Genomic DNA, 14,753 nt, shown 5'->3' with positions numbered 1-14,753 from the left:
GTGGGTGGCAAGTGATTTTGCGGGGAAAAATATTTTCCAATAAAAGCTTTTCCAGGAAAAAAAGGCTAATGACAATGGGAAAAAAATGCTTAGTGTGTGTGTGTGTGTATATATATATATATATATATATATATAGAGAGAGAGAGAGAGAGAGAGAGAGAGATGTGCTTTAATTTACTGGTCCCTTTGTTATTTGCCCTCTTTTTTGCAAGAGAGCTGATTTTTTAAGAATGATTGTTTATTTTATTTTTTTTGGAAGGATAGAGGGGGAAAGAGTCATTGGAAGGAGAGGATTGGAAATTTATTCAAAAGAAGCCTCCTTGAGAATCAAACACTAACGTGGTGATAGACACTTATTTGTTAATTGGGATTTGCTAGCTTCCATCACAGTAGGCATTTCATGGAGCGTCTGTTGCATGATATAGCAGCCACCTGAGCAGCCACATAGGCTCAGATTTTGTCATATTCATTTAATTCATATGAGGTGGCTGCCTTCTTATTCAACAGATGCTCCGTGAAATGCCTGATGAACGCTTGCAAATCCCTTGATAATTAATACTCTCTAATACCTTAAATAAAATCCGACCCCCAATTATAAGAATTATTATTGCCCACTATGTCTATATTCCTCGCACCTATAAGCACATGCACTCATTCACACTAATATGGGAGCATTTTGCATAGTGTCATGTGCGTTTCAAATGACTAAAATACCCCCACACCCTGGACAGAAGCTTGTACTCCAAGAGTCCAACGTTAATGGCATAAATACCGGAGATTTAATATTGATGGGTGCGAGCAAAGTCCACTATTTTTTAGAAAGCACGGTATAGCCCACTTCTTAGATGATCCAAACCATTTGATGGGCAGTGACTTAAATAGGTTGTACCATCTCCATAGGATTAACTTAACCCCTCGATCAGTAGAGGTTTCTATAATGTACTCAGAGGGTTAGGATCATCCCATTAAGATGATTCACAGGGTACAACCTATTTACGTTGTGGCCCATCAAATGAACGGTTTGGATCATCGTAGGAAGTGGACCCACTACATTTTCTGAAAAGTAATGGACCCCATAGGCACACATCATGATGCAAACCCGTATAGTCCTTTTCCAAAAGCTAATGTACCGCTTACAACATAGGATGATCCAAACCGGCCATTTGATGGGCCGCAACGTAAAAAGGTTGTGCCCCCCAAAAAACACTCCAGTGGGATGATCCTCCTATGATCTATAGGGGAACTGCATATTATGGAAACCTCTATTGATTAGAGGGTTGGGATCATCCTATGGAAATTATTTTTGGGGCACACCGTATTTATATGGCGGCACATCAAATGGACAGTTTGGAGTCCTGCAGACTAAGAGTGGAGCCTGGGAGTGTAACCTAACAGATCCCCATATGCGACATGACATGGGATGGGTTACGGTTCGGGTTTACCCGACCTGACCCGCATTGACCTAACCCAAAAATAACTTGGGTCGGTTTTAGAAATCATTGGGTGTTGAGTTGGGTTGGGTTTAAAGATAAAAAAATCCAAAACCCAACCCGACTCATATAGATGTACAATGACTTCCTTATATATTCCTTGAGTAGCATGGCAATTTTTTTTTGGGTGATGATATTTCCACCTCAAGTACATATTTGCCCCCCTTTTAACGTGATTTGAGGTCAAAAAGCGTTAAAGTTGTCCATTGTTCACGTTATAAAGGGGTGAAAATATCATCATCGCCCTTTTTTTCTAATATATTGATATAATTGTTTTCATTGAGGTGGTCGTATTTGTGATGTGAAAAAATAGTTTCCTTAAATTAATGCACTACTTGATGAAACAAATTTTGAGATTTCGCTAAAAAAAATAAACCCTGATCGCGAAACTATCTCAGGTAGGGTCGGGTTTTGAATATCGGGTTATCTCAAAAAAAAAAATTAGACCCGACCCGAGATAATTTCTTGATTAGTGTGGAAAACCCGACCCACTCCCACCTGAACCGAGTTACAACCCTAGGAAGGGTACTTTTGCTATTTTATGGGGAAAAAAAACAGCTGAAAATCAGGTGAAAGATTGCTAATGTGTTATGACTCTGTTTGTTCGGTCCCCAACTTTGGTTTCCATTTCATTATTCAATCTTCCTAAATAGGACAAGAAAACATCACAACCATTGATTGATATTTGCACTAACCCATCTCGTCTTTTACTATTTAAAGAGCTGTAAAGGTTATTACAGTTCCCAAAAAGCTATTACAAGACAATTTAAAATAGAAAAGACAAGCAAGTTTTGTGCAATTATTAAAACATGGTTGTTCTGATATCATTTCCCTTCCAAATTTGTATACCCTTTTTAGTCTATCGTACGCATGAACGTATAGTGCGCACCTCCTGGCCGCTACAGTCTCTTTTATTTTCAGCTCCTTCGAGGAACAGCCTCTTTGATATTTATATACGCTATCAAAATCTTTTTTTTCCATCTTTTGCAAGTGGCATTTTCAATCGCCAAAACCCATTCTAAAGGTACACGTATTTTGGATTATTCTCTTCTAGAATTTTATAAAAAAATCCTTCTTTGCATGAGACCAGACCAGGTTTTGCAATGACATCCGTATGATTTTGGTCTGTTTTTATTTTTGTTTCATTTATGTTTGTGAGATTATATCTTTTTATTGATGTTGATGATGATTTAGATGAATCTGTTGGTGGGTTTTGATCTTTACTGATTCTATTGTTTTGGGTTTTTTATTTGATATTCATCAGACATGGGTTTCATATTTGATCTATTTTTTGTCTTGTTTTTGTTGTTTTATTTGTTTATTTGATTGATAAGTTTTGCTTTCTGCATGATCAGATTATTGGGTTGTTGCTGAATCGACTTGGGTTTGATTGTTTCTAGTTTTAAGTTTTTTAATATAAGGGATTTTTCTTTATAAATATTTGATTTGTGGGTAACATTCATATGGAAAGTGAATAGAATTTTGCTTTGATTTGTCGTGATTTTATAGCATCAGCCTATGTAGAGATTGTTTTTGGAGATGGGTTTTGGAGATGTTCTGTTAGATCATCTTGCATGACTCCATAGAATGAAAATAAATTTCCATAAACACTCTTGATGGTTATGAATTTTAAAGATTGTTTTTCTGTTGAATCCTAAGCATGCAACTTATGTCGATTTATTCAAAAATTTTGGGGGAATTTACATAAATACTCTTGATGGTAATGAATGTTAGAGATTGTTTTTTTATTGAATCCTAAACGTGCTTCTCATGTTGAATTTTTTAAAATTATTGGGGTTTGGTGCAGAAGAAAGTTAATGAGAGGTTGATCATTGCATGGATGAAGGATGCCTGATCTGCGAAGTGGAGTTCGCCAGCCTCAGTTGAGATCAAAACAAGTTGCGGATATTCAGCCAAACCCAATCGTGGCTTCGATCAGAAAAACTAGGACTGGTGTTGGTAGGGGGAATTCTGTCAAGGAGGTTTGTGGTGCTTCAAGGGGAAGGGGAGCGGGTAGAGGCCGAGGGCTTCGAACGATGAACCGAAACAAGCAATGCAAGGTTTTGGGTGCTCCTGTTGGAACTGGGGCATATGCTGATTTGGAAGCAGGAGTGAGAGAGGTGGTTGCCATTCGTGATGAGGCGAATGTGGAACGGGCCCCAGAAAAATTGGTTGTTGCTGAGGAGGAAGGAAGCTCCAGTCCGATTCCTGAGAGGGTATAAAATTTCTTCACCTTCTGTTACGACTTGTGTTCTATGGGAATTTCAAATGCTTAACTATTACAGTCTTTGGAACTATATTTTTTCCTATCATCAAATTAGTTCTTTCCTTGTTATGATATCCAGTCTTTTACCAAAAAGGTAAAAAGAAAAAAGAAGCCATGTTTAACCATCCTATATCTCGTAGATCAGCCTTCGTACGTAATAAATGTTCATATTCTCAATTTGCTTTATTACACCGAATTTTCAGAAACTTCTATTGAAAATATGCATGAATTTATTATTTCTACGTACTTCTGGAATAGAGATACTATATGCGTATCTCACCATCTATGCATGTCTGATTCTTTGGGTTTCTGGCTTTTTGAAACCATTTGGGCCATATGCTTGCCATGCCATGTTTCCACATATCCTGGTAATAGCACATGCATACCACGACACTTTCTAGTTAGTAACTGTGCTAAAACCAAATTTGACAGCACTATATAGTCTTAAAAAATGAATCTTAGTCATTGGTAATCGTTATAGGATTAAGGGGTTTACCCTTGTTTATTTTTATTTGAGTTGAATTCATAATTGTCCGAATTGCGTAATCCCCAATTATTGACATTGGTAACTAATCCAAAGCGATTTGATTATAATTCAATTTGCAATGATCAGAAGTGTACTCAATGGGTCTGCAGAATTTTTTTGCCTTATCAGGTCTTGGATTACCAAACTTAGTATTCCAATTTATTTTATCTAGTCGAATTCATAAATGTTTGAATTGCGTAATCCCCAATTACTGACATTGGTAACCAACCGAAAGCAATTTGATTATATTCTATGATTTGGCTGACACTTTGAATTTATTGTTGAAATCCGTGTCGTGTCCACACGTGCCGACTCTTTTCGACATTTCTAAATATCTGCTAGAAGTGACGGTAACTTGATGCATATATACGTGTATGGGTGTGTCACTATTTCTAAATATTTAGGGGTTTCCATGCCAGACACCCCATATCTGGGTCGAAATTCGGCACACAAATCTATATCCACAAATCAAGATTATATATACTTTCTATTTTAGCCGTGTCCCCGTTTCTAAATTTTGGGGGTTTGCCGTGTCCGACACTCCGTGTCCGTGTCCACACATGACACTCATGTCTTTGTCCACACATGACACTCGTGTCCGTGTCCACAAATCATAGAATTATATTTCAATTCATGATGATCATAAATGTACTCAGTGGTCTGCAGATTTTTTTCCTTATCTGGTCTTGGATTACCGAACTTATTATTTTGATCTGTGTCTTGATGGGAAGCCTGTTTCATGCAGGTAAAGGTAGGCAATTCTCCTGTTTATAAAATTGAAAGGAAATTGGGTAAAGGTGGCTTTGGGCAAGTTTATGTTGGGAAAAGGGTGAGTGGTGGCACAGGAAGGGCAGGGCCAGATGCCGTTGAGGTAACATGATTTTTTATTGTTGTTTTGGGTTTAGGAGGCTGTCTAAGACTTCTGAAACCGTTAACTATGGTATCTTATCTTTCTTTCCAAGGTTGCTTTGAAGTTTGAGCATTGCAATAGTAAGGGATGCAGTTATGGTCCTCCTTATGAGTGGCAAGTTTACAAGTAAGCTAATTTATCATTTTCCAGTTATTTTTCATTCTGATACAAGGTTGGTCCACTCACTCTTATTTCTAATTCCTATCTCTTTTCCGTTTTAAAGCACTCTTAATGGTTGTTATGGACTTCCTTTGGTCCATCACAAGGGCCGCCATGGAGATTACTACATTTTGGTGAGTTTTGTTTTCTAGTTGTTAAATGTATTTTTGTATCTTGATTAGTTAGGTCACAGACCTTAAAACTGATTATATTGTTATGTCCTCACTGTAAATGATAATGATTTCTAGGTCATGGATATGCTTGGTCCAAGTCTTTGGGATGTTTGGAACTCTCACAATCAGATGTATGAAAATATCTATTTTTTCTATTTTTTCCTCCCTTTTTGCTTCCATTTTTTTTTTCATCATTTCAGATTCACTACTTTTTCCTTACAGGTTGTCTGAAGAGATGGTTTCCTGCATAGCAGTGGAGGCAATATCAATACTAGAGAAGCTTCACTTGAAAGGGTATTCCCTCACTATTAGTTGTCATACTATTTATGACTTTTTGGTGGGTATTTCATTCTCTTACCATTATTTTGATGCAAAATCTATTTGGTTGCCCCAGTTTTGTGCATGGAGACGTAAAGCCAGAGAATTTTCTCCTTGGTCAGCCAGGAACCGCTGATGAAAGGAAGCTTTATTTAGTAGATCTCGGTTTGGGTATGCTATCTCATTGAGATTATCTCCAGATTTCATAGCATCGGATATTCTTTCTTTAGTTCTTGGCAAAACTATGTTTTAAATGGCGTTTTTCTGAAAAAAAAAACGCATTTTATTGTTGTGCCATTTATTAATCAGTTAAAACTTTCCATTGTAAAAAATCTGTATTTTTGTGGAAAACGTTTTAAACATGTTTTAAATGCGTTTTAGACGTATTCAATGCATTTTTTTCCAACTTTCCAACTTTACCCCCCCTTTATTTTGTAAATGACAAAATTTTAAGGGAGATGATAAATTCGCACCCCATGTAGGATGATTCACACCCCTTTAATGTGAATTGATGTAAAAAATCATCAAAAAAGCGTCAAACTTTGATGCTTTTTGACGGCAATTCACGTTATAGGGGTGTGAATCATCCTACAGGGAGTGCGAATTTGTCATCACCCAATTCTAAACACATTTTTTTTTGTGTTTTTCCGTTTGTTTATTACGTTTTTTTTTTAACCAATACCGTATTAAACTCGAATTTTCCCATCCCGTTTTATTGCCAAATCACGTGACAGAGTGAAAAGAAATAGAGTTGTTTTTTTTTATGACACAGATAGGGTATATCCACCCCATTTTAGGGCGGGACTAATCCCTATCGATGCACACAATCACTCGTAAACCATGTAAAAGAAATAGAGTTTGTAAATGCTTTGTTTATGAGAATTTCTTGTAATCATATTTCAAATGATACATACTGACTTTGATTAATCCCATAACAACTTCTATTTCTGTAATGTATGCGTCTGACTTTTAATGCTCTGTTTCAGCATCTAAATGGAAAGATGCTTCATCAGGTCTTCATGTTGATTATGACCAAAGGCCTGATGTTTTCAGGTTCGTACATAATTTTCTGAGTTGAATCTTGACTGGTCAACCTATGCCATAGTTTTAAAACTCCCCCGTGTCATTGTGGACTCCCCCAAGTCGACTCCCTTTTACCTTTGCCGTCACGTTCTGCGTTTTGCCGTACAGAGTCAATAAAAAATCCTTTCTCTCCCAAATTATGACAACATCAACCGAGTTCTCAGCCACGTCAACCGAGTACTCGACCGCGTTGTGTCGAGTCGACTGGGATTTTCTTCGGCTGCGTTCTGCGCCGCATCTGCGTTTTTAAACACTGGCTTATGCACTTCACTAAGAAACTAAATTTGACAGGGGAACAGTAAGATATGCCAGCGTACATGCTCACTTAGGTAGAACAGGAAGCAGAAGGGATGACCTTGAATCATTGGCATACACCCTGATATTCCTCCTCAAAGGAAAGCTACCCTGGCAAGGATTTGTGGTAATTGCATTTCCACTAGTGTTTTTTTTTTTTTTTTCTGCTTCTTTAACTAATGTTAGGTTTCTGAAACTGCAGGGAGAGAACAAAGGTTTTCTTGTTTGTAAGAAGAAGATGGGAACTTCTCCAGAGATGCTTTGTTGCTTCTGCCCTTCCCCATTTCAACAATTTCTTGAGCTGGTGACAAATATGAAATTTGACGAAGAACCCAATTATTTGAAACTAATTTCCCTTTTTGAAGGCGGCATTGGACACAATGAATTATTGAGGCCTATCAGAACTGATGGGGCTCTAAAGGTAGGTCATTGCTCTCTACTGTGTGCTTGTTTTGGCATGATGGCAGGGGCAGATAGTCTAATTTCTTTGGTGATTAAAATTGTATAACCATTAGATTCTACTACATAACTACTCGGGAGGTAAATTTCTGTGGGTTTTAACTTCATTGATTAACACATCCTGTGCTATTTAGGTGGGACAAAAAAGGGGAAGGTTGCTTGTTGAACTGGAAAGTGATGGACAACCTAGGAAGAAAGTTCGACTAGGGACTCCAGCTACACAGTGGATCTCAGTTTATAGTGCGCACTCACTCATGAAGCAAAGGTAAACAAGGGATCCAAGATACAGAATTTCTTACGATTAATGTTTTTGTTTTATCCTATCAACTTGTTGGCTGCTTATATTAAAAAATTATCTTGAATTTATGTTAAAGATAAAGTTATGTGCATAGATGGCCTTGCAACCAAAGTATAGATGTTTGTAACTTCGTTATGCATGGGTAATTGTGCTGTTTTATTCTTTCATTCCAAATATTTTAGTTTGCTTGAGAATTTTCTTGGCCAATGGCCAACCCTATCATAACCACTTGAAATCTCTCTTTGATGATTGTCCGTAAATATTTGCAATCTTTTTGGACTTTTAATTGACCCTTCTGATCTGTTTTACCTACCAATTATGGTTCACATTATGTACCTGTTCTATTTTCGAGGGAGATAATCATATTGACTGTGGGAAATATGTCTTACACTATGGTCGTGGTTGCAATAACTGAGATTATGTTCTTTAAGCCCACCTTCTGAACCTAGTCGTTCCCAAGATCTAATAATTTGCCTCCTCCCGCCAAAAAAGAACCCCTAATTTTCTGAAAGTTTAATACTTTTGAAATACACTGACATGGATATGAATAGAAAACCACTAATGTTTCTTTCTCTGGTTTTTGGATCTTATTTATAATGTACTTGTGTATTTTTGATGCATTTCTGTTCATTTTTTTTGTTCCAGTGCATATCTATTCATTTATAGATATTTTATATACTAAATTTTTTATTAACTAATATTTAATAATATGTATGGAACATAGTCCTTGGTATGGGTATCAGAGCTGTCTTGGACACATCAAAATCTGAGATGTACCGGTGATATGCTTCAGACATTTAGGTACAATGATAAAAAAAAAATCCCATAAAATCTGAAATTATTAGTTACAAACATAGTTACCAGGTATGGAAACAAATTGAAGAAGTGAAATATGAAAGACAAACAGGAAATGCGGCGGGAAAAATAAAAGGGAAACAATAAACTGGAAAAATGATTGGAAAGCGTATTGAGAAACACCATTGGAAATACATTAGAAACATTTGGGCAGCACGAGAGAAATATACCGGAAACATATAGGAAATGCGAGGGAATGAAGGAAAACCGGGGGGGCGTCAATTCACAATGGTTGGTTTTGTTTTGTTTTTAATCTAAACATTCCATTTATAGGAAACTTGTTTTGCAAGACATAAATTGAGTTTCCTATACATTTGGAAACATGTTTTCCTAAAATTTAAAATGGTTTCACATATGTTTCCCTAACGTTTCACGTACATTCTATATACATTTCGTACCATTTCACATATGTTTCTGTAACGTTTCACTCACGTTTCCATAACATTTTACATACATTTCCGTAAGGTTTCCCTTATTTGTGAAGGGCATTTTGTTCTCATTTTAGCAAAAATACATTTCCAACCCCAAGGATGATTTTCGAACAACTATGGTTACAATTAAGAGTAACTACTAACAAATATATTCTGTAAGTTCCATAACAAACTTCTAATTATGTTAATATATAATACCTCAATGTAATATTTTCGAAAATATCAGAGATATTTGTGACTATGGTTTAGACTTTAGATTTACCTCATTGAGATAAAGAAAATTGAAGCCATTAAAAAAAAGATAAAGAAAATTGAATGGATAGATTTCAGGCTATCACACCACTGTACCAAGGGAATCACTCCACCGAGCAATCAAGAAATCACTTCAAGATCTTAAAGAAGAAATATCATTAAAACATAGAAGCTTTTGGTTTCTTTTCCTTCAATTGTTTTCTATAAAAGAATGGTCAAAGGCCTACATTATATACAGGTCTGTGAGGGGTTCTAAAGAATTCCAGACCCCTTACCTGAGCAACAAATTTCTCCACCAAGACAGTTATGCCCACATTGTAGCAGTTCCTTCAAACTTCATAAAAATGGGGCCTACACCCTTAGTACATGAAATTCCAAGCTCCTCCGTTTTAAAAATTTCATGGGATTTGGAGTGGATCATGGTTCACTTGCAGTCGTAAAATCCCATTACTTAAAACATGTTTAAAAGGGCTTCTAACTCCCACATGGGGCCCTTTTCTTTGTTGTAACTTCACACCGAGACCTGATGTTGACTGCTTTGACCTGGGTATCATTGAAATGACCGTTTTGCCCTTCATTTCCTCTACAAATGCATACTTTGAGGATTTATTTCCTTTATGACAGTATATTTTGAGGAATTGATCCCTAACAACCCTGCATGTATAGTAATCAATGATCTACTAGTGGGGGCTAAAATGGTGGGCCCAATGACCAAAACTCACAGAGCACATTGTAATAAGTCGTATACATGGTTTTAAATTTCGACCGAAATCCGAAATTTCGGATTTCGGTGGAGACCGACACCGAAATCGCTGTTACCCGAAATGGTATTTTATTTCGGCCGAAATTTCGGTCGAAATTACCGAAATTTTATATCAAATAAAATACTCTTTTTCTTGTTTCGCCGGATTTCGGTTTTTGGTGGGGTCCGAAACCAGTATCGAAACCGAAATTTAAAACCATGGTCGTATACTAATGGCCAAAAACAAATGGACCGCACATGCCTAGATGGTTCCCAACATTTCTTTCCAAATGGAAAGGAAATCTGCGTGAGTTGTTAGTTGGAAATGTTTAGGATGAAAAATTGGTGTTTTCCTTTCCAAAGGGAAAGTGGTAAAAACTTGGATAAAGTTTTCCTTCCCACCTCTTTCTTGCCAAAAAAGAGATGATAAATTTGATGAGTTAATGTTACAAGAACTCAACAGTCCTAACTCAAGGACGAGTTCTTACGATATCTGGGGACTGATGTAGTCAATAATTGAAGCAAATCATGCTTCATATCAGCATCAAAGGGGGGCTCTAGCTTCATGAGATGAGAGGACGAATATATCAAAATGAGGACTTTCTCTAGACCTTAATGATGTGATGTCCACAAGATGTCATTTTGATGTTCGCATAAGTTTTTTGGTATCTAGTATTCTTTACTTCCCAGATTTTTCCGTTGCACTAGTTTCTTTGACCAAAGGTTAATGAACGAGAGAGAGAGAGAGAGAGAGAGAGAGAGAGAGAGAGAGAGAGAGAGAGAGAGAGAGAGAGAGAGAGATTGGAGGAGCAAAAGGAATGGGATTGGGACCAAATCTAGGGTTTAAAACGCTTTAGGAATCACTATCAAGGGTGTTGAAACTAGAATGGTTGAAATTGGTCCAAAATTAGAGTTTCAAACCCCCAAATTCAAGAAAGAGGAAAATTGGGGTTTACGAAGAGAAGTATAAGAAATATAAAAGATAAAAGAAGGATAATAAGAGAGAAACATGATCTTACTTAGGATAGGGATATATACTCGGGCATCACACCATTAGTTGCCAAGGAATCACTCCAAGCTTGGATCTAGGGCATTACACCCACGATCAATAGAGGAGGAAATCACTTCCACTTGCACAAGGCTTCAATTCTTTTGTTCTTTTCAACAGTCCTTTGGGTTGGGTTCCTCTTCATGACTTCTACACCGGGATATCCACAGTTACGGGCATTCTCATGCTTCCGATTAGCACCATTCTCCAATTTTTATAATCGTGGTTCAACATTTTGTTATCGGGTGATCACATTTTCTAGCTTAGCATTGATTCTGGCTAGGATCTGAACCCATTTAGCATCCAAATTCCTGGAGACTACCAGACAAGTTTTATAGGTAATAATTGCATGTCTGGTGACATGGCACCAATGTTTCCTCCTTATACTTTCCATGCCAAAATTCTCAAAAAAGGAGAAATTTGGCAAGTAGAATCTCTCTCTCTCTCTCTTCTTTTTCCACATTGGTAATGACTACTTATACCACTAATCTACACGGTAAATATCTGCATCCGAACAGAGCCTAAATGGAGTCCTAAAATGGCTCGCAAGCTACACTAAACCAACGAAAACAAACCTACATCTCTGATGCCAAAGATGGTGTGCCGTGGGATCTGCAATGGATATGTGTTCTGGGGTTTGGATCCATCCTGAGTAAAACGAGAGAATTCATCATCGATCCAAATAGTGTTAATGGCTTGCTACCGGTGCCTGCCTCTTTCTGTTGATACACTTGAAATCGGGATGGATGTTGTCATCAACTCTCCCTGGCTTGGAGAAACTCGCCTCCACTGAGGTAAATTCTAGTATCTCTCATACAAATCTGAGCTGAATTGTTGAAGCTCATCTGAAGTAATCCAACTGCACTTTGCCTCTGGTTGCCCACACCACTTCACCAAGAATTTTCGATAGCCTCCGGCATGGGTAGTGACAATTTGCTCTTCTAATATGTGCTCTGCTTTTTCTCCCTTCGTGGGGAATGGGAGTAGAGGAGGTAAAAAAGATATGGGCAAAGGTGGCAAAGGAGCGGGCAGGCTTGACTTGGCTGTGACCATAGATTGAACCTGTAGTTGAAGGATTCAGTTGAGAAGTGGTATAGTTTGAGCAAGCGATTTGGAAGGTACAACAAAATCTAGTGTGGTGTGCAAAAGTTTTGTAATGAAATGGGAATAAAATCTATGGGTTTTCTATGCTGGTGTCTTTTGACTATCTCAAAAGCACCCCAACCTGTAGACCGGTTGAATAAACTATTGTAAGTGACCTCAGCCATAAGATGGACCTGACCCCAACTAGAAGATCACCCACGAGAGACCTCATAAGATCCCCAAGACTTCGATTTGGCCATATGTCTGGATGGAATGTTGACGAAAACTGTAGTTTGGTGCCTAACATCTGCCACCATTTCTTCCAAAAATAATCTGTGAATTTGACATCTTTATCCTATGTAAAGTTACATGGTATATTACCTTTGGTGGGAAGAGAAGAGAGAGATACGAAAGAGATAGAGGGTGAGAGAGAGAACCAGTCGAGAGAGAGAATAGGCGTGCGTGTGGGAGAGAAAAATTAGTTCTCTCTCTCACGCACGACTAATATATATAATGTTATATGCCCATTACGCCCTTACACATGCGTATTTATTCTACACTCCCCCTCAAGCTGGAATGTATATATCATACATTCCAAGCTTGTTACAAGAATCTTTCAGTTTTGCTGATCCCAAGTTCACCTTTCTGAATCCGATTACGAATGAAGTGACAATCTACTTAAATATGTTTGGTGCGTTCATGGAACGCAGGCTTTGTCGCAATATGGATTGCGGACTTATTATCACAGTATAACTGTGCTGGAGACATTGATGAGAATCCAATCTCTGGTAAGAATGAGCGAATCCAGATCAGTTCACCACCCGCGTAAGACACAGCGTGATATTCCGCCTCTGCACTTGACTTGGAGACAACGTCTTGCTTTTTGCTTCTTCATGACACCAAATTTCTTCCTACAAATGTGCAATATCTAGTGGTTGACCTTCTGTCTACAAGTGATCCTGCCCGGTCTGCATCACTGAATCCTTCTACTTTCTCATGACCATGTTTTTTGAAACACAAACCTTTCCCCGGTGTACCCTTCAAATACCTGATAATCTGAACAACAACAACCCAATGGGAAGTGCGTGGAGAGCTCATACAACGACTAACCATACCAACTGCAAACACTATGTCTGGACGAGTAACAATTCAATATATCAGTTTGCTAACTAGTCTTCTGTACCTACTAAGATCATTCACCAACTCCCGTTGATCCAGAAGAAGTTTAACGTTGGACTAGCTGCAGGTTTTACTCCCATTGAACCTGTTTCTTCTAAAATGTCGAACACATACTTCCTCTGTGATAAGGAAAGACCATAGCGAGAATATGCTACTTCAATACCAAGAAAATACCTTGAGAGACCCAAATCTTTAGTAGAGAATTCTTTTTGAAGAAAGGACTTGGATCTCTGAATACCAGATTTATCATCTCCTGTTATTACAATATCATCAACATACACTATCAGAAGGACATGCCTAGCAGTGGACTTGTGACTGAAGATCGAATGATCAACAACGCACTGTTTCATCCCAAAACGTAAGACAACAACACTAAAAATTCCAAACTACGCTTGAGGTGATTGCTTCAGACCATAAAAGGCTTTATGAAGACGGCATACTGAGGAGCACATCACCCCCCTGAGCAACATACCTAGGAGGTTGCTCCATATAAACCTCCTTAGATAAATCACCGTGTAAGAAGGCATTTTTAACATCGAGCTGATATAGAGGCCAACCACGATTAACTGCGAGAGAGATCAGGATACGAACGGAGGGGATCTTTGCCACGGGGGAAAATGTATCCTGATAACCGACACCAAAACTCTGGCGGGCCTTTAGGTGTTCAATTGTTCCATCTGGAAAATACTTAATAGCAAATACCCAACGACATCCGACTGTCCTGGCTCGAGATGGAAGAGGAACCAACTGCCGCGTTTGATTGGAGTGAAGCGCAGTCATTTCAGCGTCCATGGCTGCGCGCCATCCAAGATGACTAAGAGCATCTGCAACCGACTTAGGTAGAGTAACCTACAACAAGCTCAAAACAAACGAGTGAAAATTTTGGTGAAAGATGCTCATAAGAAACAAACGATGAAATGGGGTGAGCAGAAGTACGGGATCTAGTACGTGTCATAATGGGAGAATTAGAAACACACGTTTGATTGGAGTGAGGCGCAGCCATTTCAGCGTCCATGGCTGTGTGCCATCCAGGATGACTAAGAGCATCTGCAACCGACTTAGGTAGAGTAACCGACAACAAGCTCGAAACAAACGAGCGAAACTTTGATGAAAGATGCTCATAAGAAACAAACGATGAAATGGGGTGAGCAGAAGTATGAGATCTAGTATGTGTCATAATGGGAGAA

At 38.2% G+C, this 14,753-nt stretch overlaps 1 protein-coding gene across 2 annotated transcripts in view; it reads left to right on the top strand.

Annotated features, from left to right (window-relative positions):
* Positions 1–2,360: 2,360 nt before the first annotated feature.
* The window catches only part of LOC143876007 (casein kinase 1-like protein HD16), a 36,191-nt gene continuing 23,798 nt past the window's right edge, over positions 2,361–14,753 (top strand). The window contains exons 1-12 of one of the 2 annotated variants that reach the window (XM_077377608.1): positions 2,361–2,514; positions 3,298–3,706; positions 5,028–5,153; positions 5,245–5,318; positions 5,416–5,485; positions 5,600–5,655; positions 5,747–5,818; positions 5,919–6,013; positions 6,829–6,895; positions 7,217–7,346; positions 7,422–7,640; positions 7,813–7,943. In XM_077377608.1, coding sequence (XP_077233723.1) covers positions 3,338–3,706; positions 5,028–5,153; positions 5,245–5,318; positions 5,416–5,485; positions 5,600–5,655; positions 5,747–5,818; positions 5,919–6,013; positions 6,829–6,895; positions 7,217–7,346; positions 7,422–7,640; positions 7,813–7,943 — 1,409 coding nt within the window. In that variant the 5' untranslated portion in view covers positions 2,361–2,514; positions 3,298–3,337. The other variant, XM_077377609.1, reaches the window with a different exon arrangement.

This window comes from Tasmannia lanceolata, unplaced genomic scaffold (assembly GCF_043159265.1).
Source record: "Tasmannia lanceolata isolate RefF3 unplaced genomic scaffold, GAP_Taslan_0.1 ptg000004l, whole genome shotgun sequence".
In the NCBI taxonomy this organism is placed as follows: Eukaryota; Viridiplantae; Streptophyta; class Magnoliopsida; order Canellales; family Winteraceae; genus Tasmannia; species Tasmannia lanceolata.
This window is presented reverse-complemented; position numbering and strand designations above follow the sequence as displayed.